Below are 24,664 nucleotides of genomic sequence, written 5' to 3'. Positions count from 1 at the left end.
TTATTTAAACAAATTATGTTCTTTGATTGAATTTTAATCATTCATGTCAAGTATGACTCCTCATTAAGTAGTCCTCCGATTTTTATTAAAATCGGTTCATCGCCGTTCGGGAGTAATTGACTATTTTCCAAAACGATGCAAAAAACTTTGACCCTTACTAGTTTTTGTAAATATTCGAATTTCGGAAAACTGTTTATAAGTTTTTATTATATTATCATACTCTCTAAATTTGAACCAGCAAAAAGTCGCTGATTCGCAGCGATAAGTATACAACTGATTCAAAAAGCGTATATACACTGATAAAGGGGGTATATACGCTGTTTGAATCAGTTGTATACTTATCGCTGCGAGTCAGCGACTTTTCGCTGGTTCAAATTTAGAGAGTAGACTATCAAAATTTATAGGAATGAAAAAAAATCCCTGAACTCAAGAAAAATTAAGGGCCCACTTCAGGAATTCTTACCCAACAGTGAAAGAAATTTTATAAAATAAAATTATTACATTAATACATTGTGAAATAATTTTTAATGAATATTTCACTCAAAAATACGCAAAACGTAAAAGTTGCGTAATATTATTAAAGCATTTGCAAACATCTTTTATTTTATGCTCTTAAAAAGTGGCTCTTTTCGATTATAGGAAGAAATGAAATGTTTGTTGAGTTTGTTTTTTGTAATTACGAATATCTTCCTAGATAATTTGCCATTAAGAAGAGAAAAAAACTTTTTTTGCACTCTGGGATTTAATATTAAATATAGTTTAATCAAATTAATATCAATATTAACGTACTGTGGGTAACCACATCCATAGAATAACATTCTTCTTACGCTGTGCTTAAACGACTGCATCTCATGCTCTACTGATGCCAGGTAGTTTTAGTAGACCAATTGATGTAACAGCACTCATATAAAATTGCTAGGTAATTCAAAACCACTGTGGGTTATGCTAACCCACAGCTTGATTACAAGCTTGATATATTAGTCCCTATGATTAAGAAATATTAAACTGATAAAATTTGTCGATTTAACGAAAAATTTAAAGATATAAATAAAAAAATTTAGAAAAAGCTGAAAATGGTTGACTAGATTGCAGTCTGTGATTCTGTATTAATATATTTTTATTAAATGATTAATTAATACAAACAGCAAGTTTAATTTAATTTAAAAAAGTGATAGCTGGGTAAGCTTTTTTTCGCCTTATTACTATTCTCTGCGAAGATAACTAAGGCTGTTTATAATGCGCCTTTTAATCGCAGTGAACTGAAGATCTTCAGGAGTGATATCAGGAATTCTATCCACTCCTTCCTGAAGACTATTGAGAATTCCTAAAAAGAAGAATCAAATTTATTGTAATTTGATTATTGAGGTATACTCCTTAAAACAATATGTTGCTTATATTCTTTTATATTGCTCATATTGCACACTTACTCTGAATGTTTAAGACGTCATTATCATTGATTTTAATGAAATCTCTCTGATCAACATTATGTGGCGGTCTTGTAGCTGCCACGAAAGGAATCTGTTCCTCCAGCCAGTAACCACTCACAAGGTGGTTTATTCGAGTTGAATATGTTCTACTGTTTTTTGCTTTTTGAAGATCCCCATTAGTTATTTCAACACCGGCATGCATAACCTTCAAAATAAATATTAAATATGCAAATAAATACACGAAGAACAGAAATTAACTGGTAATAGAAATGTACTAATGCATTTATAGTAAGATTATTATGTACAAAATAATAACTGTACTAAATTCAGATAGGGTAAATGCACGTAATATCATCCGGTACTGGTAGTTGGAAAAAAAAAATAAAAAAAAAATAACGCGTTATAATGATTAACTGGAAGAATATTGTACAAGAATGTGTAAAGTTATTTTTTTTAATGGTGTCCCACACAGCACCGAAAGTTTCCTAAACCTGTATTAAAGATGTGCGTGCCAAGTTGGAAAAATTTACCGTAAAGCTTAGCACAGGTTGTGTAAATATGTAAATGTCCGCAATTGAGTAAATGCTTAGCGTAAAACTGTACTGAATCTTTAAATTACATATTTAGTACAGGTTTAGCGTAAAACTGTACTGAATCTTTAAATTACGTATTTAGTACAGGTTTAGCGTAAAACTGTACTGAATCTTTAAATTACATATTTAGTACAGGTTTAGCGCAAAACTGTACTGAATCTTTAAATTACATATTTGGTACCCCTATCGAAAATTCCGATATCGAAACCTATATAGGAAACTATATGGGAAACTATATTGTTTCCCATATAGTTTCCTATATAGGAAGCTATATATAGCTATATATAGCGTCAATAATATAAAAAAAAAATTCTTCCGACGTGTTGACTCTGAGACGCGAACCCTCGACCATCATAGCTCTCAACCGCACTGGGAGCGCCTTAACGGGCTCGACCAGGGGAGGCTATGAAATATCTTGAGAAAATGTCTCTTATAACGAAAATACTTTAAACAGATACTTATATTATTTTGTAAAGTCATCAAACAGTTTTTCAGATGTTTATTATTACAAAGAGTATATTATTGTATACATATATTTTTTTCCAATGGTATATGCGTTTTAATACCCAATTTTATATTCGGAGTTTATTAACTTCAACATTTTAATTTAGAATGACATGAATTTAAATTTTAATCAAGTGAAGTCTGCATAAATTTCAATTTTTTTGGAAATAAATTAAGTAACAATGTTCGTATAGCAAATTTTTTTTAATAAACTAATGTAAATTCATGTCATTCTAAATTAAAATGTTGAAGTTAATAAACTCCGAATATAAAATTGGGTATTAAAACGCATATACCATTGGAAAAAAATATATGTATACAATAATATACTCTTTGTAATAATAAACATCTGAAAAACTGTTTGATGACTTTACAAAATAATATAAGTATCTGTTTAAAGTATTTTCGTTATAAGAGACATTTTCTCAAGATATTTCATAGCCTCCCCTGGTCGAGCCCGTTAAGGCGCTCCCAGTGCGGTTGAGGGCTATGATGGTCGAGGGTTCGCGTCTCAGAGTCAACACGTCGGAAGAATTTTTTTTTTATATTATTGACGCTATATATAGCTATATATAGCTTCCTATATAGGTTTCGATATCGGAATTTTCGATAGGGGTACCAAATATGTAATTTAAAGATTCAGTACAGTTTTGCGCTAAACCTGTACTAAATATGTAATTTAAAGATTCAGTACAGTTTTACGCTAAACCTGTACTAAATACGTAATTTAAAGATTCAGTACAGTTTTACGCTAAACCTGTACTAAATATGTAATTTAAAGATTCAGTACAGTTTTACGCTAAGCATTTACTCAATTGCGGACATTTACATATTTACACAACCTGTGCTAAGCTTTACGGTAAGTTTTTCCAACTTGGCACGCACAGCTTTAATACAGGTTTAGGAAACTTTCGGTGCTGTGTGGGGTTATTTTATAATATAATATGACAGGAAATATTTTATTCTTGCTTCAAATACTTACCCTACTTCTTCTATTTCCTAAATGCTGCCTTAAAACATTTTCGTCGGGAAGCTGTTGTTGTCTGTCTGGTGCCATTTCTTCTCTGACTACATTTCGGATATCGTCCAAATTAAAATTATTTTGTGGATTTGCTGCATTTGGCAACACATTTCCTAACAAAGTGTTAAGAACTCTTATTTCCGCATCCTTGGCAGCTGATTGTCTTTTTAAATCGTCAATTTCTGCACGCAAAGAATTTTCGACCTCAACTTGATCATGAGAAGAAGGTATCACATTTTCAAATTGTATAGTCTGTGGAAAAATATTAAGTTAAATTTTAACATTACCTTTATTTTTTTTAATCACATTTGTCTCAACAGCATACTGAATATTATAGTAATATAAAGGTTATTTCAAAATTTTAGACTCATTATAATATTACTTGGCGATATTGAGATAATATTGATTAATACTCTATCCTGTATGGAAAAGAAGTGGAAAATGATATTTTGACGCATAAAGGTCCTCTTTAATAAAACAGATCACATATTAACAATTTCCTATAGACTTTTATTAAAAAAACTTAAAATTATTTGATTCAAATATGTGGCTTTTCTTACAAAAAACGTTTTTCCCCAACACTTGCTCTGATAGTACCACCCGAGGCGAGAAAGTAAATTTTAACATGTTGAAAATATCCTGGTAAAAGTGAACCTTTATGACGTCTTTCACCTTTTTCAGATCTTTTACTCCTATAATTTGTCATACCTTTCCCCCCGCCCAGAGGGTCCGCTCGTTTTCAATTAAACATAATTACACATAATTAATTAAAATTATGTAAAAGGTGCTGCTCGCAAGGTGTTGAGGAAAACGTTATGTACAATACGTGGTGAAAGAATGATTTTTCTCTAGTGATTCTCGACTTAACTCTCGACTTATCTCTCGAAAATCACCCACTTTCACCACTAGTTGTACAATATACTATTTTACCCAAATAGCACAACTATTTACAGCAATTTTGCAGCAAGTTTACAATGCCAAGTTTGCAAAATTGCACTGCAAATTTGTGGCAAATAGCGATATGTCCTCCCTTTTCCAACTTTGCATTATAAGTTTGCAGGAAAATTTTTCAGAAAGTTTGCAGAAAAATTTCTTTGGTAGTTTGCAGAAAAATTTTTAGGAAGTTTGCTGAAAAATTTCTTAGGAAGTTTGCAGAAAACTTTATGTCAAACTTGAAGAAAACTTGCAGAAATTTTTAGAACAAAATTTTTAAATTTTTGAGTTGTAAATATGATAATATTTTGTTAATGGATAACTTTCCTGTGGAAAAGGCCACTAAAATCTATTGCGCAGCCCTAGGTGCCATAGATAACTACTGCGCATGACATGAACTTGAGCAAATAATTAGCAAGTTTTCTTCAAGTTTGACATAAAAATTTTCTGCAAACTTCCTAAGAAATTTTTCTGCAAAACTTCCTAAAAATTTTACTGCAAACTTTCTGAAAAATTTTCCTGCAAACTTATAATGCAAAGTTGGAAAAGGGAGGACATATCGCTATTTGCCCCAAATTTGCAGCAATTTTGCAGTGCAATTTTGCAAACTTGGCATTGTTAACTTGCTGCAAAATTGCTGTAAATAGTTGTGCTATTTGGGTTATAAATTCCCTACTCATTTCTTTGGCTATTAAGTTCAGGATGGCCACCGGACCTTGAAACCTTGAATCCTGCTATGGGATTCCTTTTAGCAACGGCGCTAAGTAGCGCATAGCATTAATTAGCACTACAAAATTAATTTTTTTTACAGACTTATTGTATATGATAATCAAGATCAACTCCCGTTTGAATTTTGTTAAAAAAATTAATTAGTGGCGTGTAAGATAAAAAACAAAGTCAATCGGCGCTACGAGTTAGCGAATTGGTCAAGCTTTTGTTACAAATCGCTAGGGTGTAATCGCTTCGGAGCGTAGCACAAAGTCACTAGCTATTACACAAATTCAAATTCACTTAAGAGGAGAATACACTGAGTTTTTTTCAAAAAATCAAATTTTTTTTAGTTTTCGTTACCATAATTATTTAAGATGGCGGTAAAAATTGTTTACAATGTTTCCAAGGGTTATAGTTTTTGAAGTATAATTATAAAGGGTACATAAATAAATTTATTTGAGTAAACAATCAATTGATTTAATAATAATAAATTTATTTTTGATTCAAATTTTTGAAGAATAATAATAAAGGATACATAAATAAATTTATTTGAGTAAACAATCAATTGATCTAATAATAATAATCATTTAGTTAATATTTAAAAATAAGTTAAGTTAAACTACTAGACTCATAATCTAAGAATAGATAAAATCATTTTTAAATAAAATGTAAAAAAATGGAACTTTTATTAAAAATTTACAAGAATTAAATTAATAGAATTAGAATAAATCTTTATTTATAAGGGGGGTAAGGGGGGTTGAGTTTCTAATTTATTTGTTAAATAAATTAATTTAGTTTTATAATTTTTTATTATACGAATTATATGATTATTCTTATTATGTTGGATAATGAAAACTTTGTTTCCCATATTAATATAAAAATTTTAATTTGTATAGGCAAAAGAAAGGATTTTTAATAATTAAGTAAATATTAAATTTAGATTTAATTAATTAATAAATTTTTAATATAAGAAGGAATAAAGTTTATGTTAGTGGAAAGGTAAGTTAAATAAATATTAATAAAATATAATTAAATTTTAACAAGGGTCTAATAAAAGAGTTGGAAACTTAAAAATGTAAAAAAATGTACAGTACAGTACAGTACAGTACTGTGTTGTACTACCCTGTTTTTGAGTTGTTTTTTAATTAGAAGAATCCGTAGCGTAGCGCTACTGAGCGCCGTTGCTAAACGGAATCCCATAGCTGGAAGTTTAAATTTCAGAAAAATTTTGGTTTTTTGTTCCTGTTCATAAATTGTAGAACATTTGGGTACGATCAAAGACCTCTGCACAAAAAAGGTTAATACACATTGGTTTTTTAACGTCGACATTTCGATTTTTATATAAAAACAATTTTTTTGTACTTAATATTGTAAAATTATTATATTTACTGGAAAAATTTTCTTTACTTTGTGATAATTTTAAAATATAATTAAATTCATTATTAAAAAAAAGTATACCACACATCATCTTTAAAACGATCTCTTTTGATGGTTTTAAATATATTTTTGCAAAAATATTTTTATTTAAATTGGAGATAAAATGTAGTCAACTCTAATAATTATCTATAATAATTATAATGTTATAATAATCTATCTAAAAATTAATGTTGCTTTTCAACTTACTTGCGTTGCCATTGGTCTTGTTACAACTCTCTTAAAAACCCGTTCTTTGACTTTAATGTCTGCAGTTTTGTATTGCTGCAATTTAAAAGTAATCAATAATATAGTATTATTTAATAAAATAATTTTCAATTAAGTAGTACGTATATTAAAAAATAGTATATTAAGCAACAAGGGGGTAAACGCAGCCATTGTTTTAAGTTGATTTTGATATTTTGATACATTTTGATACATCAAAAGTTATGAGGTTTAAAACACAAACTTTGCAGGTGTCTAGTAAACAGAGTTTTGAATATTTTTTAATGAAAATTGTTGGAAAATGTTTATAATAATGTAGACCACGTCTGTTATGTGCGGGTTTATTGAAATTCTGTGTTAAAAAGACTTTATAAACAAATTTTGAGATTCCCATGAAGAGCTCTTCATATCTTCACAGACTTTTAAACATCTGTTAAATAGATATTTTAACGCTAAATTTCAATCAACCTGCACATAACCGAAGTTGTCTGTTATAATAATGTATTATTGTAAACATTTTCCAACAACTTTCATTAAGATACCTGCAAAATTTAGCATATTATTCTTGATGTCACGATGTTTCAAAAGGCCTTAAGGGGTTAGGCCACTGTAGATTTTATAAACAATGAAAATTTATTTTTTCTCAACTTTAAGATATGTCTAATAATAACTTATAATATCATTCTCTCCGTTTTTCAAGTACCCAAAATATATCACTTAAGGTCATAACATATGTAAAACTTTAAACGCATTTTTCTGAAGAACACATTTTTCTAAATATCCGGTAACTTTTCTCGCACAATGTTTGCCCAAATTGGCTAAAAATTAATTTACAGCTTTAAGATAACATTGTCTATCGAATTACGTACGGGTTTTTTGTTCAGTCAAAACATTTTTTTTATTAACAATTTTGTATCGAGTTTTCACATCAGAAATTGAAATTTTAATTCAAACAGGTGCCATATTTACAAAAATTGGTATTTTTCAATTCCCCTGAGTACTTTCATACACTGAAAAAAAATAGTATTGAACCAAGAAAATTTTACATGGTTCGAGAAAATCGTGGAATTAAATACGTTCAAATCAATTATGATATTTTTTCAAGAAAACCATTCAAGTGATATAGTATATTTGAAACAAGAACATAAGTTCTTGATGCAAGAAAATATGGAATTCAACAAAAAAGTTCATCGACTTGTATGATGTATAAAATGTATAAAATGAATAAAAAAATTTCTTGTTCTAAGAATATATGTAGTCAAATCAATTACTACATTTGATGCATTTAAATCTTTGTAAAGTTGCTTCAAGTAAATAAAGTTTAAAATCAAAATATTATTCATATTGTGACAAGAAAATATATTCTTGATCCAAGAAAATATATGGAATTCGTCCAAAAAGTTAACTGACTTGAACGAAATGTACGACATATTAAATGAATAAAAAAATTTTTTTGTTCCAAGAATATTTGCAGTCAAATTAATTTTTACATTTAGTTCAATCAAATCTACAACAATATTAGTTCAAATAATAATTTACTCGTTCTAAATGTAAAATTCATTTGAGTCAAAAAAAAATGTTTTTGACTGAAATAAATATAAATTTGAATCAAATAAAAAAATACTTAATTCAAGTAGAACATTTTCACATTTTTGCAAACAAAAAATTAAATAAATTATAATTTTCATATTTGGCACTGATTTCTCTTGAGGACTGAATTCTTAAATGTCTTAACATTAAATTTTGATGATTAAATTTTTGAAACCTACGGGGATCGAACCCAGACGCACCTACCTAATCTAAGACCTAACTGAAGATCACTTACGACCGCGGCCGGGAACCGACTTGAGAAGTTCTATTCGATATGTCTATATAAAGTGCAACTGTAAAAATATTGGTTGAATTCTATATATTTTCTTGGATCAAGGATATATTTTTTTCACAATATAAATAATATTTTGATTTAAATCTTTACTTACTTGAACCAACATTACAAAGATTTAAATGCAATAATTGATTTGACTACATATATTCTTAGAACAAGAAAATATTTTATTTATTTGATACATTTTATACTTCATACAAGTCGATAAAGTTTTTGGTTGAATTCTATATTTTCTTGCATCAAGAACATATGCTCTTCTTTCAAATATACTACACCAAGTAAATGGTTTTCTTGAAACAATATTGCTGCTTCAGAAAATATTTACTTATTTTTATTATTATATGTACATACATAATTTAAAGCACTCTCCAAACATAGAATGTCCATCTGGAGACTAACATTCTTTTTTCCTTCCTTTACTTTTTTCTAAAAGACATAATTTAGAAGAATTTTTAAATTTATTTTGAGATAATTTGAATAGATTATAAAAACTTACATTAAAAGCTTTCGCTTCCTTACGTCTCTCATCAAGAGCTCTCTGCTTGGCAATCTCTTCTGCAGTAGCATGACATTGCTGCTATACAAGAATGGACGATTATATTTAACTTTGGGCACATAACATAATTTTCTATTCTCTAAATCTAAGCAAGTGAAATATTTTTATATTATACTTTTGTCTTAATGGCCTTTGTGCACCCATTGAGTTTTCTTGATAGAAGATGGTGCTGTTTATGTTGTGATTTGGAAGTTTTTTTAAAAGTTATTGTTTTGTCATAAATTTGTTGAGAAGGGGGGAGCGAAAACATCAACCTAATTTTCAGAAAATTAAAAAAAAATTTTTTTATTACTTTAAATTATTTTTCCCGGTTAAATTTTTTGAATTTCCTAATCCAAACCATATGCAAAACTTTGAATTAAAAAAAATTTTTTATAAAAGTTTCTGCCCACACAATATACATAAATGGGCAATTCCGCGTCAGATTTCAGTCCACATTTTAAATTTGGGCAAACAATTTTTTTTCATTCCATAGAGAAATAAAAAGTATACGGGTGATTCCACGTCAGATTTTAGTTCAAATTTTAAATTCGTCCAAAACTATTTTTTTTTCATTCTTCATAGTAAAAAAACGTATACGTATTTTTTTTTTTGGTGCCCAAATTTTTGAGTTAAGAATTTTCAAAATTTTGGTTTTTGAAAAGTAGACCTATTTTCAACGACCTACAACTTGAAAACTATTGAATTTAGAAAAATTTCATTAAGAGAAAAAAGTTTCGATTTTTTGTCGACTTTTTAATAATGTCAAAAAAAAATTATTTTTGAATTTTTATTAAAAAAATAATAATTTTTTATAAACAAATTCATTTTTTTTCAATTTGGACATTTTTTTTTTAATTTTTTTTTTCATTAGATACCTGAAAATAATAAAAAACGTTTCACAAAGTTTTGGAGTGGGCCTGATGAGTTTAATGGGTGAAAATGAATTTTTAAACTCTGCGTGCAAGTTGAGCGCGCGACGTTAATAATTATATTATCAGTATTATTATTTTAAAGTATTAATTGTAATAGATATGTTATAAAATAAAAAAAAAACAAATTAAAAACTAACTTTAAAAAAACACTCCTACTTAAACTAGCAAAATTCGGATTGTACGTCGCGCGCTCAACTTGCATGCAGAGTTTAAAAATTCATTTTCACCCATTAAACTCATCAGGCCCACTCCAAAACTTTGTGAAACGTTTTTTATTATTTTTAGGTATCTAATGAAAAAAAAATTAAAAAAAAAAATGTCCAAATTGAAAAAAAATGAATTTGTTTATAAAAAATTATTATTTTTTTGATAAAAATTCAAAAATAATTTTTTTTTAACATTATTAAAAAGTCGACAAAAAATCAAAACTTTTTTCTCTTAATGAAATTTTTCTAAGTTCAATAGTTTTCAAGTTGTAGGTCGTTGAAAATAGGTCTACTTTTCAACAACTCGAAAGTTATTGATTTTAGAAAAAATCTCACTTAGACAAAAAAAGTTTTGTTTTTTTTCGACTTTTAAATAAAATTAATGAAATTTTTTTTTCAATTTTTATTTTAAATAAACAAATTAATTTTTTTTTCCATTTGAGCATTAAAAAAAATTTTTTGCTTTATTTCTTAGCTGGAAATGATAAGAATAGTTTGCATATAATTTTAGTCTCGTTTATATAATTTGTTTATAAAAAAAATGTTTTTTCTTTCGTTTGTAGTTTGATTTTTTATAAGGAAAATGAAGAGTTCTAGTGATAAAGAACGATATTTTTCAAAAAATGAAAAGAAAAATAAAATGAGTTTTTTAAAAATTAATAATAAAAAAATTTAATATTTTATAAACAATTGAATTTCCCAATTCTATAACTCGTTATGTTACTGTGTGCAACTGGAGTCTGGCTCACGTAGGGGACTTCGAATGGAGCGTTAAACGAGTTATAAAATTGGGAGGTTCAATTGCATTTTTAAAGTGTGAACGTTTATTAAAAAATTTTTATTTTTGCTTTATTTTTTGTCTGGGAATGGTAAAAATAGTTTGCAAGCAATTTTGCAGTGGGCTTAATTTTTTACAATAGTGAAAAAATGTTAATAGTAATAACTATTAATATTTTTTTACTATTATTATACTATTATTTACTACTTATTATTTACTATTATTACTATTACTATTTTAATGAGTTTTTAATGAAAATACACGATTTGGTGGAAATCATATTTGCTTACAACTTACATTGCTTTGCTTACATCGGATTTGCTTGTTCTCACCCTCCAAAGCACAGAGGTTTTAATGAAATTTTCTAAAACTTAGTTCTGGTATTGTATTTTCACCTAAAGATTACAAAAAATTATATTCAACCAGATTAAAATTAATTAAAATAATGTTATTGTGTAAAAATTGAAATTTTCGAAAAAGGCGGTCTTCCCTTTTAACTTTGCAATTTTCAACCAAACGGGATAGAATTTGATATTCTGATGTATTTTTACGAGTCATAATATAAAATATTATAAAATTATAGCGACCTTGATTAAAAATTATACAATTATGTACAGAACTGTAGGTTTTGATGCTAGAGTAACTCGCACTTGTCTGATTTTTTCCATTATTTAGAACAAAAATTTTTTTTATTACTAAAACTCTCTTCATTTCCCACATAAATAATTAGAATAAAATATATTTTGTTCAAAAATTTTTATTTTACTCAAACAGTTATTTAAACAAGAATTATCATCAGGACCACTCTAAAACTATTTGTAAACTATTTTCATTATTCTCAACTAAGAAATAAAGCTAAAAACATTTTTGTTAAACATTATTTCAAAAAAAATATTTAAACCTATTATATAAATAAAAAAAAATTACTGATCTTAGTAAGTCCTATGTGAACTGAAAATAGTGAATTTCTTGAGGTAATTTTAAATATTTTTAAAGTGTAAGGAGCAGAAAAACGTTTCTGTTTTTTTTATATTAATAAACATAAAAATGAAGAATAACTCAGCACAGTTGCACAATTTCTTAAATTATAATTTTAAAGTCATTAAGTGGAGAAGGGAAAGTTCCCTGCTTCTGGAGAATCACCCATATATATGAAAATAAATTAAATTTTTATACAGAACTTTATAAAATATTTAGAAGATCCAAGATATTCTCGGTTTTCCAGTGAATTTCACATCATTTCCCACTCAATTTTAAAAATTCCTATCACATTTCAGGATTTCTAGACATATTATAATAAATTATAGTAAACTAACATGTATTTAGAAAAAAAAATATAATTAATTAAGGAATGAAATATTGTCTAAAAAAAGAAATTAAAATTTTCACATTTTCATATATATACACAATAACAATATAAATTAAAAGTAACTAGAAATAAGAACTTACATCAACTTGTCTGCTTTGCATCTGAGTAGCCTGATTTTGATTAATATTGCTTTGTAATTCCTCGGAGGTAGGTGTGTACCTAATTCGAGGTTTTATAATTCGTTTTCCTCTTCCAACATCGTTTGGGGTTTCCTCCTCCAGCTACATATACAAGTGATATAATATCTTTATAAATATGAAAGAAACAAGGACGAAAAACCTTTTTTATAAAAGAAGAAAATTGCTTCTTTATGAGAGAAGTATATTTTTTGGTCATTCCATGAATATTTTGTATACAAAATCATCGACGAGTCACGTTTTTCAAAATTTTTTATTTTTGAAATATTAATAAGTCCATTATATTTTCCAGTAGATTTATCAAAATTAAAAATATTAAAATTTTAAAATGTCAATAACTATACTCTGTATAAAGTGTCAGTAGAATAAAAAAAAATCAAAAATGAATATAATTTTTTTAAGTAAAAAAATAAAAAAATGATTTTTTCTGATTTTTAGAACATTAATAACTCTGGATAGAAAAATCGTAAAATGTGTGCTAATAACTCGAAAGATGTGCCTTAAAAGACTGTCTAAAATAATAAAGATATATATATGTACTTGTAAATACATTTTTTGCAACACTAACCTCTAAAGTTGAATTTTACGCACGGAAAAGTGTGTGTAAAGTATCACTTTTCATATGGCCGTGCGTAAAGTAAATTAGCGTGCGCAAAGTTATACTTTACGCACGGTTAGGCCCTTTCAGGCCTTTCTCCAATAGGAACCTAAACTTTTGCGTTTCGTGACTGACGCGTTGATTTTAGCATTGGTTGCCAATAGCAACCGACGCAATGCATACGCAACGCAAGAGTTTAGGATCCTATTGGAGAAAGGCCTTTCCAGAATGGAGCCAAACGCAACGCAGACGCGACGCATCGCAATGCTAAGCAAATGGGGATGCGTCGCGTCTGCTTTGCGTTTAGCTCCATTCTGGAGAGGGCCTTATTTACTTTACGCACAGTTATGACATATTTTAATAAGTTTTTGAAAAAGAAGTTGAGTTAGGTCTAGGGAAAGAAACAAAAAGAGTAAAAATTATGAGATTCATAAAAATTTTAAAGCACATATTTTCCAAATTCAAGTTCCTCGGTCATTGCTCTTAAGAGTTGAGAGTTGCAAAAAACGTTGTATGATACACGTGCGTAAAGTTTATTATATTCGTCCGATTTGCAACACTCACCTTCGGCTCGTGCTGCAAACATCGCACTCATAATCACCTACTTTACGCACTTGTATCAGAAATAACTATTATAAAGTTCTAGAAAGAAAGGTATTGTAAAAAATTTTAATGATTAAAAACAATTACTTAATCTTTATAAATTTGTCTACAAATACATTAATTTTCTTCACAGCACCGGAAATTTCCTGAAAATTTATTAAACATTTACTTGCAACTTTTGGAATATTTAATTGCAAAGTTTGATCAAAATTGTTTAAAAAGTTAAATATCCCGATTGAAGAAATTTTTAACCCAAAAATTTCCTGAACAGGTAAATGAAGTTTTCGCCTAAGTTGATTTATAGGCGACAATTTAATGGAAATGTTCAGTAAACTTTTGTGCCAAATTATTTGTTAATCAGGACACTTGAATTTTTACACAATTTTTACTAAAGTTTGCAATTAAATATTCCTAAAATTACAATTAAATATTTAATAAATTTTCAGGATATTTTTGGTGCCGTGAGGGTTATTCTTTTTTCACTTGTGTGACCTAGGATTTAATAAAAAATTTAGCCCTACTGGTTTGATAGTACATATTTGAGCTATTTATAAAAAAGTGACGTTTATTAGACACTCACATGCGCGCGCGCATGCATATGATGCACAATAATAAGTTTATAATTTTTTTTTAATAACTTACATTTGGTGGTTCCATTTCTACTACAGCAAGCGTATGACTTTCATGATAGGAATCATCCAGATTATTTTGTGGCAGAGTCATGATATTTTTTTCCTTTTCGGCATCTTGAGCTTTATAGTTACTTTCGATCTGCAGCGAATAAAGAATATTTTTGTACCAAATATAAGATACTATTTGAAGATTAGTATAAACTTTAAGAATGCGCCAAGAATACTTTTTTATATGTAAGGTGAAACGCACAGTAGTTGTTCACTATTTTTTGAATGATTTTTAAAAAAATAACTTGCAACCTTTAAATTCGTAATGTGCAAATCAATTCAAACTCAACTATTAATTTTTAAAAAAAGTATTTAAAGATAAGTGCTTTAGACCCATAAGTTGATCACCGTATTTTACAAGTAGTCGATCAATTTTTATAGGTTTAATTGAGTATAATTAATTAATAATTTGATTGAACATGTATAAAGAGAGATTGTAATACTAGCTAATAATACTTGCAATATTTTTTAAAAAGTATGATCTTTATACCTTTATTTCTTTATGATCTTTATCTCTTTATACCAATTTAATCAATGACACAGCCCTACAAAATAAAAACAAATTGTTCGGCGAAGTAGACTAGTCATTTTGTACGTATTTTGGGTCGCTGAATCCGAATCCGGGGTTAGAATTTAACAGTTGGCTTTTATTTTGGAGATGAATTCAAAAAACTGTTCAAAAAGCAAAATAACATCAGAAAGTTGAAAAATTTTTGTATGACACTGCGATAGTGTGCTTCCATGTATTTGATGCTGCTGAATCCGAATTCAAAGTCAGAATTGTTAGATTCGTTTAAATTTTTGAGATAATTGCAAAGAATTGTAAAGAATTGCAAAAACTCAAAATCAGTTTTTTGGAATTATCTTTAACACTTAAGCCAATCTGGCAATTCTGACTACGAATTCAGATTCAGCGGGAAAAAATACATGGAAATACATTATACCAGTATTTCAATAAAAAAATATCTTTTCCCCTAATTCAGGGATTTGATCAGTTTTTTGCGATTATCTCAAAGAAAATTTGGTTTTGCCGAAACATTACAATAGTTTATTTCCATGTATTACCCAAAATACGTACAGAATGACTAGTCTAGTTCACCGGACAATTTTTTTATTGTGTAATAATTGCTTTTATCCAATTAGTCGATTTACCTTGCTATAAGGTTGATTCTCTTGAATAAAGAATTTAAGTTCTAAAAACTGTAGGATATTAGAAAAAAAATTTGTTTTTATAAGTTCACCTAATGAATATTTTAGAAATTATATAAATCTCCAAAAATTACACAAGGTGAATTTAAGTTCTAAAAACTGTAGGATATTAGAAAAAAAATTTGTTTTTATAAGTTCACCTAATGAATATTTTAGAAATTATATAAATCTCCAAAAATTACACAAGGTGAATTTTCGATATTTTTAAAATGTTGAAATACATAATTTTGATTTATAAAAAACTATATATATATATATATATTTTTTTTTTTTACCGTCAAAACCCGAATTTAGTAAAAACTAGTTTTAACTAGTCAAAACTAGTTTTACCAAACCTTCCTAGTAAAAAACTAGTTTTAAATGAATTTAAATGAAATAAGCCTTATATATATATATATATATATATATATATATATATATATGTATATATATATATAATATAACATATAACAATAAATAATATTATAAAAATATACGCATACATTCACATACACACACATTGACATAACACTATAAATAATAATAATAAACATAAATAAAAAAACATAATAATGTTATGTATAACATACACACATTTACACTATCATATATTATATTAAAAGATACATTTAATATAAGTACAAAACATTAGGTTAATAATTGATAACAAAAATTGTCCCGAGCGAGCGTTAGCGAGCGAGGATACATCGCTAGTTATTATTAACTTATTTGTACAAAATAATTGCCTGTACTTACCAATATTAGTCTATTTTTATTGTTAAGCATAAAAATATACCCAAGTAGCATGATATATCAACCATATGTCACGGTGATATCATCGGGGAATGTCACCGTGACATCAGGAAAATGTCAAAATGTCCGCCTTACGGTGATATCACACGGTGACATCGAGGTGATATCAAGGTGATATCACAGTCATATCACGGTGATATCATGGTGATATAATGGTGATATCACCGTGATATCATGTTGATGTTTTACAGGGACTTAAAATTTTTAAAAAATTATTATTATTATTATTTTTTTATTATTTTTATTATTTTTTTTATTTATTATTATTTTTTAAATTATTAAAAATTTTAAGTCCCTGTAAAATATCAACATGATATCACGGTGATATCACCATGATATCACCGTGATATCACCATGATATCACCGTGATATGACTGTGATATCACCTTGATGTCACCATGATATCACCTCGATGTCACCGTGTGATATCACCGTAAGGCGGACATTTTGACATTTTCCTGATGTCACGGTGACATTACCCGGTGATATCACCGTGACATCTGGTTGATATATCGTGCTACTTGGGTACCTAAATTCAGGTTATGTTTTTCAAAATAATATTACAGCTAACAGATCAAAACAGATATTTCTTGACATGCGTACGTTGATGGTATCTATCTGTTTTTTTCGCCACCTATGGGCAAGCTGAGTACTTGTCTTAGCTTACGACGAATCTTGGCACCATTTTAGTGAATTAAGTGCATGGGAGATTGGTCTCCTGAAGTCTATTCTCCATGGTGTTTGCATTTACGATTCCGGTTACGTTTCTATTCTGCTCAAGCCTTAATGCTGACTCTACATTGGCTGCGCAAAAGCGAACGTGAAGTGTGACGTCACCCATTTTGAATAACATTGTGACGTCAGCACGTTCACGTACTGGTTTGCGCAGCCAATGTAGACTCAGTATGAGGTTGAGTCCAGAATAGACCAAAAACATGAACGTATACGTAACGTCACAATGTATTTTAGGCGCTCTCCAGAATGGAGCTAAACGCAACGCAGACGCGACGCATCCCCATTTTCATTGGTCTATTCTGGACGGGCCCTGAATAACATTGTGACGTCAGCACATTCAAGTACACGTTTACACAGCGAATGTAGTCTCAGCATACAGGCATTTCTCCAATATAGTGAGTCTCCAATGGGACCCTAAGAACAAGCGTTGCGTATACGCCGCGTTGGTTCCCATTTAGTTTAGCATTAGTGTGGTCATGGTGCGTCTCCAATGGGACCCTAGGAACAAGCGTTGCGGATACGTCGCATTGGTTCCCATGTAGTTTAGCGTTGGAGACGTCATATGTCTACGTTTACGAATGCTCTTAGGTTCCTATTGGAGACGCACCATAAGAGCATTTAAAAAAAGCAGACGTATGATGGTGCGTCTCCAATAGGAACCTAAGAGCATTCGTAAACGTATGACGTCACCAACGCTAAACTACATGGGAACCAATGCGACGTGTACGCAACGCTTGTTCCTAGGGTCCCATTGGAGACGCACCATAATGGTGCGTCTCCAATAGGAGCATAAGAGCATTTATATAATACTTGCATAAAAAGTCTCACTTTTGACGCATGAAAAACCTGACAAAAAATGCGTTTTTTAGTGGAGCATGTTTTAATTACCGCCGAGCATGCACAGATCACTTCTGGTACTTTTATTCCACGATAGTTACTTTTTATCACACTTTTTTAACACACTAGTTTCTTTTTGTTACGATTATTTGACTTACGTAGTGCACAATGTACCCGACGCGCCATCTATCGAGAGGAAACTACTGTAAGTGACAGAAATCTCTGAATGTTACATTGTCTCTCCGACATCCAGTGTCGTCTGTTTTTTGATAATATTTATCAAACGCGAATTTCACAAAAATTGAATCTTCCAATTTCAATTAATGTGATGTGTGATAAAGAAGAAACAGCACCACACATACTCGAAGCAGCGCAAAAGGTTCGGGAAAACCTGCTACCTGACAAATCAGCGGAGCTATACAAAGCGGCATATAATCATTTCGTCACATGGCAAAAGCAGCAAAATACCAACTCTTTTTCGGAAGAAACATTTCTAGTTTATTTTAAAGATTTGACTACAACTTATAAACCTTCAACTCTTTGGTCGAAATACTCGATGTTGAAAAGTACCGTTTTAAATTTGCATCATGTCAATATGTCTAATTATAAAGAGTTATCCGCTTTTTTATCCAAAAATGGTAAAAACTTTAAAAGTAAAAAATCTAAAATTTTGGAACCAGAACATGTGGACCAGTTGTAAGAGAAGTACCAGATAAAGAATATTTGGCTATCAAGGTATGTACACATAACCTATAAATCATATTTAGACGTTTTTAGAAAAGAAATAGAAATATTTTGGAATAAATTAAAATAACTGTAGATAAAACTAAAAAAATAACTATATAAAAAAATAATAAATAAATAATAATAACAGTAATAAATAATAATAGTAATAATAACAATAAATAGTAAATAATAATAACAGTAATAAATAATAATAGTAATAATAACAATAAATAAATAGTAAATAATAATAACAGTAATAAATAATAATAGTAATAATAACAATAAATAAATAGTAAATAATAATAACAGTAATAAATAATAATAGTAATAATAACAATAAATAAATAGTAAATAATAATAACAGTAATAAATAAAAATTATAATAAAGTTTAAGTAGATAATAATAGTAAATAAATTAAATTAAAAATATTAATTACAGGTAGCACTTATTCTTGGTACAACTGGAGCCTGCAGGAGACAGGAGCTAAAAAATATCTCGATGAAAGATATTAAGCACCACGATGACATGGCTGTCATTTCGATTCCTGATACCAAGAACGATGTACCACGAAAATTCATTATAGATGGCGAGTTTTATCAGACTTTTAAGAAGTACGAAGCCCTTCGTCCAGAAAATGCTCTTTCGGACAGATTTTTTTTATGTCTACGAAATGGAAAATATTTGCGACAATATTTGCGGATGCGGGAGCAGATGTCATCACTTTGAAGCGCCATGGAGGTTGGAAATCGGACCAGGTTGCTATGGGCTATGTTGAGGATTCAGTCTCCAGTAAAAAAAAAATTTGTGACAAGATAAGCGGTTCAATTCACCAAAGTCGATCTAAAGAAAGCTTTGCAGACAGTGAAAATTCTAGTGCATCTACTTCTCGAGATTCAGATACTAATAGAGCAAAGGAAAATTCATCAGATATTACAAACTTGTTAAAAAACGAAAAATTTGCTCTAAACTTAAATAATTGTCAAGTGACATTTAACTTTAATAAACAATGATGTCAAAAAATTAAAGTTATATAAATATATTTGTATTGGCCGTGACAGTATATTCTAAAAGTTAAAAAAATCCAAAGATTTAAAGTTTAATTTTATGTTAGTAAATTTGTTGTGAAACATATTTTTTAGGTCACTTTAAACTATATTTATAATATGAACATATTGACAGTTTAACTAAAATACAAAGTATTATATTTCTTTTAAAGTTGAGAACACTTTATTAAATGTATTAAATACTTATACTTTTATAAATAAACGTTTGAAACAATTTACAATTATTTCCTATATATATACCATAATATATTTTATAACCTCTTGAGTTACCGACTTTATTTTGGGGGGCGAAGCCTTCAATGCCTTTGCTAGTGGTTTTTTTTTGGTAAATGACGCAATATTTTTTTCATTTAATACAGATAATATGATTTTAATATCTTTTGAGTTGGTTTTTTCGCAGTTGGGGGGCTTCGCCCCTTGAAACCCTCTGACCGTGCTGACGTCACAATGTTATTCAAATGTTTGACGTCAGCATGTCCACGTCCAACGCCCTTATTGTAAAACCAACTTTAGGGTCGCATTGGAGACACACCATTATGCAAACATTGAAAAAAGAAAGTTGTTGAAGCAGCTTAAGATCTATAGTTGGTGTTATTGTGACTTAACAAAATAGAGGACATATTAATTTTTCACAAAAAAAAATTATTGTCGTCAAGTGTACACCTATTTATTTATTAGTGTTATACGTTTTCAAAGGTTTTAAATATATTTAAATCTATTGGAATGATGTTTTCCTTATAATCCTCTTACTTGTTGCTCAGAGGTTATTCGTTTATTTTGTAATTACTATTTCCTTTTATTCTTGATAAAGGTAAGATTTTTCAATTTATTAATATGAGGCCTGCGTCCCTCTGACTATTATGTCATCTTTTTAAAATCCAAATCATTGCAATCATGATTCTGATGATTACCCTCACGATTAAATCATGATTGACTAATCTTTAAAAAATTTAAATAAAGAAAATTAAATCTTGTCTAATTCTCAAAATCAAATTACTTTGAAGTTTAATAAACGTAATTCTTTGCAGTTAAAAAAAATAATCATAATTTGGGAAAGAGATATTAAAAAATAAACGTTTTAAAAATTACGGTCATTATAAAGTAACTGTTGAAACTAAAAATAATTCTGCTTTACATCCTTTCAAATGTGGTAAAATCTTATATAATAGTTTTAAATGTTCTATTAAAAATATTAAATAGTGAAAAGTTAATGTAATTAGTGAAAGTGCCAATAAAATTGTGAACAATAATGATTTTCTTTCAACTGGCAATTTATCTGATTTTATTTAAAACTTTAATAGTTTGAGAGAAGAAATTGTTCGACTAGTTTGATATTAAAAAAAATTATATTATTAAAGATTCTACAAATGATTTAAATCTTTTAATTCTTGAAGCACGTAGAATTTTTAATTAAAAATGATAAAAGTGAATTAATTACATGTTCAACTTAAATTTGAAAGTAAAAATTACAAAATTTTCTCTTTCCTCATGGTTCAAGATCAGCTATTCATCCTCAAATTCAACAACCTAAAGTGTGCTTTTCTTGTTTTATGTTTGGTCATGTTTCAAATATATATATATATATGGGACGTTTCACGTCAACCGGCCCAAAGTTATGTCCAAAATTCTATGCAATAAAAATAAACATGTAATACATGAAAATACTCGTAAACTCATCCCCTTTCAATTGCAAAGTGGCAGAATTGAAAATTCAAAATGGCGCCCTTACTATGTCAAGTAGAAGCGGCTAACTTCAGAAATAAGTAAATATATTTATTAATTTCTTTTAGAAAATTATGCAAAAATTTTAGGTCAACACATATTTTAATGTTTTCGAGGTCGCTGATTACGAATCTGAAGTCAGTTCTTCAAAATTCAAAATGGCGGATCCAATATGGCGGCTTATTTTTTTAAAATAATTGAATTTGCTTGAAACTTGTTACTTGGCGGTTTTCGAGGTGGCTGATTACGAATCTGAAGTCAGTTTTTCAAAATTCAAAATGGCGGATCCAATATGGCGGATTATTTTTTAAAAATTAATTGAATTTGTTTGAAACTTGTTACTCGGGGATTTTCGAGGTCACTGATTACGAATCTGAAGTCAGTTTTTCAAAATTGAAAATGGCGGATCCAATATGGCGGATTATTTTTTAAAAATGCATTGAATTTGATTGAAACTTGTTACTCGGGGGTTTCCGAGGTCGCTGATGTCGGATCCAATATGGCGGATTTTTTTTTTAATTCATTCAATTTGATTGAAACTTGTTACTCGGGGGTTTCCGAGGTCGCTGATTACGAATCTGAAGTCAGTTTTTCAAAATTCAAAATGGCAAATCCAATATAATTACTTTGTGGCCTTTAAAAAGGACGATTGTTATAATTATGAACTGTAAGAATGTGGTAGCCTTGAAAAAGGCTGATTGTTGTAATTTTTAAACCATAATTTTTTGGTGGCCTTAAAAAAGGCCGTTTGAATTAAATTTACAAAATACATCCAAACCAATGTAATTATATTTTAATATTGCATAACTGCAATAGGATGAGGTGCATTTGAATATTTGAATATTTTTAATTGTTTTTCTGATGTTACAATAAAAGAATGAGCAGATTGAATTTTTGTAACACTAGGTGCTCTAGAAAATTTACTAGCAAGTTTTCGTTTCACTCTCTCGTGTTGTTGCTTGTTGTAAAAGAAAATCTGCGAAGTCTTGATATTTTGCTTAGCCCATTGGTAAAGAGTCTCTGCATTTAAAATGGCTTTGTCTGGTGAGGATTGCAAGCTAGCACGAGTGGCTTCTCTCTTTAAAATAGCTCCTATGCCATCACATGATCCTTTACAGTTGACACACTGAGGGTTTAATAAAAACATTTGAACATCGTGAAAAAAATGACAATCGCTAAAACATATCTTACGAAGTCTGAATAAGCTCTTTTATAATTTAGATATCGTCCATGTTTTTACGATGCTCAAATGTTGTTACTACTTACATGAACATTCATGAAAATAAATTATTATTACAGCCGCATTTAAAAAGTTACTAAAACTCAGTTAATCAGTTAATAATGAAATGTACTGAATCAGCCACATTATTTGATTATTCGTTTTCTTCTTTTCGATTTATACAGTTTCTTTGACTCGCAACAAGGTGAATAATTTTATCTACAAATATTGTACCTAATATCCTTCTAAATCATAGCAGAGAGTAAAGAAAAATTAAGGAAAAGTTGTGTTTGAGGAAGACCTCAGGCATCTCAGAACGCTAGGACTTCAGATTCATAATCAGCGACCTCCAAAACCCCCAAGTAAAAAGTTTCAAGCAAATTCAATCAATTTTTAAAAATTAGTCCCTCATATTAAATCCGCCATTCTGAATTTTGAAAAACTGACTTCAGATTCGTAATCAGCGACCTCGAAAACCCCCGAGTAGCAAGTTTCAAGCAGATTCAATTAATTTTTAAAAAATAATCCGCCATATTGGATCCGCCATTTTGAATGTTGAAAAACTGACTTCAGATTCGTAATCAGCGACCCCAAAAACATTAAAATATGTGGTGACCTAAAATTTTTGCATAATTTTTTAAAAGAAATTAATAAACATAATTACTTATTTCTGAAGTTAGCCGCTTCCACTTGATATAGTAAGGACGCCATTTTAAATTTTCTATTTTGCCACTTTGCAATTGAAAGAGGATGAGTTTACGAGTATTTTCATGTATTACATGTTAATTTTTATTGCATAGAATTTTGGACATAGCTTTGGGCCGGTTGACGTGAAACGTCCCATATATAAACCCTCGATGCTACTTGTTCAGATTTTGGAAAAGCACTAGAGGTATGCCGAAAAGTCGAGTCGAGCCGACTACAACGCTCGGCATGAACTCGACTCGAAAAACGAGAAGTTCGAAATTACTCCATCAAGTTTCGAACTTTTTGCGCTCACCTATACAAAGAACCAGTTTGTTTAAATTATTTTGGATCTCATCTCTGAACGCATAAATTGTGTCTAACAAATAAACCTACCTAATTGTGACACGCCGATTTAAGTGAAACTTGGCACACTTTTAGAAGTCGGAAAAGTAAGAGATAGATATTTTTTTATATCGGCAAAGACGAATGTTTAAAGGGTTAAACACCCCTCCCCACAAGGTCCAAGAAACCCCTAAAAACGCTTAATAATATACAGGCGCATATTAAGTAAAAAATTCTAAATAAAATGGTATCTAGGGGTTTTCGATGTTGCTGATTTCGAATCTGAGGTCAGATTTGCAAAATTCAAAATGGCAAATCCAATATAGCGGATTGAATTTTTTAAAAAATTGATAGATTTTAATGGAACCTGATATCGGGGGAGGTGCGTTTCACCCCTTAAATCTTCGTCTTTGCCGACAAAAAATAGGTATTTCTAATTTTTACAAGTTCAAAAAGTGTGCTAAGTTTCATCCAAATTGGCGTGTCACACTTGGGTAGGTTTACTTGGAAGTTGAAGTTATCTCCATTTATATATCAAATTGTTTAGAGATGTTTAATAATTTTGATAACGCTCCAAATATTTCTCTTGCATCATACATTACCTCCAACGATCATTTTTTAAGTTCTTCCATAAACTCAATTTGTGGTAATTCTCATTTCTTCTTCTTTAATTCCTCCTTTTCTTTTAAATAATTAGAGTTGGTTCTCAAAAAATTAGGGGAAGGTGGGGGAATTGGAGCCCCTTAAGGACTATGATTAAAAAAACCAACTTATTAT

The 24,664-nt window shown here is 29.1% G+C and overlaps 1 protein-coding gene across 3 annotated transcripts; it reads right to left on the bottom strand.

Moving 5' to 3' along the window:
• Positions 1-1,148: 1,148 nt before the first annotated feature.
• On the bottom strand, positions 1,149-14,638 carry LOC127289550 (uncharacterized). 3 transcript variants are annotated; one of them, XM_051317538.1, is made up of 8 exons: positions 14,516-14,638; positions 12,616-12,756; positions 9,209-9,289; positions 9,064-9,138; positions 6,813-6,887; positions 3,507-3,797; positions 1,428-1,632; positions 1,149-1,324 (listed from the first exon to the last, which is right to left on the bottom strand). In XM_051317538.1, the coding sequence occupies exons 1-8, from the start codon at positions 14,594-14,596 to the stop codon at positions 1,203-1,205; spliced, it is 1,071 nt and encodes a 356-aa protein (XP_051173495.1). In that variant the 5' UTR covers positions 14,597-14,638; the 3' UTR covers positions 1,149-1,202. The 3 variants fall into 3 exon arrangements, with proteins under 3 accessions (XP_051173495.1, XP_051173496.1, XP_051173497.1); XM_051317539.1 differs by having other exon boundaries at positions 9,209-9,286; XM_051317540.1 differs by lacking the exon at positions 9,064-9,138.
• Between the last annotated feature and the right edge of the window lie 10,026 nt (positions 14,639-24,664).

This window comes from Leptopilina boulardi, unplaced genomic scaffold, assembly GCF_019393585.1.
Source record: "Leptopilina boulardi isolate dan_hultmark-lab unplaced genomic scaffold, ZJU_Lbou_2.1 LbouV2_46, whole genome shotgun sequence".
Classification (NCBI taxonomy): Eukaryota; Metazoa; Arthropoda; class Insecta; order Hymenoptera; family Figitidae; genus Leptopilina; species Leptopilina boulardi.
Note: the sequence above shows the minus strand (reverse complement) of the source record. Positions and strands in the feature narration are given on the sequence as shown.

What these genes read in the sequence shown, in the direction of transcription:
- LOC127289550 (XM_051317538.1), bottom strand. Translation starts at nt 14,596, where the DNA reads ATGACTCTGCCACAAAATAATCTGGATGATTCCTATCATGAAAGTCAT. An exon ending in TGCAAAGCAGACAAGTTGAT is followed by an intron (nt 9,290 to 12,615) that starts GTAAGTTCTTAT and finishes ATTCTTGTATAG; the next exon opens with CAGCAATGTCATGCTACTGC. An exon ending in CAAGACCAATGGCAACGCAA is followed by an intron (nt 3,798 to 6,812) that starts GTAAGTTGAAAA and finishes ATTTTTCCACAG; the next exon opens with ACTATACAATTTGAAAATGT.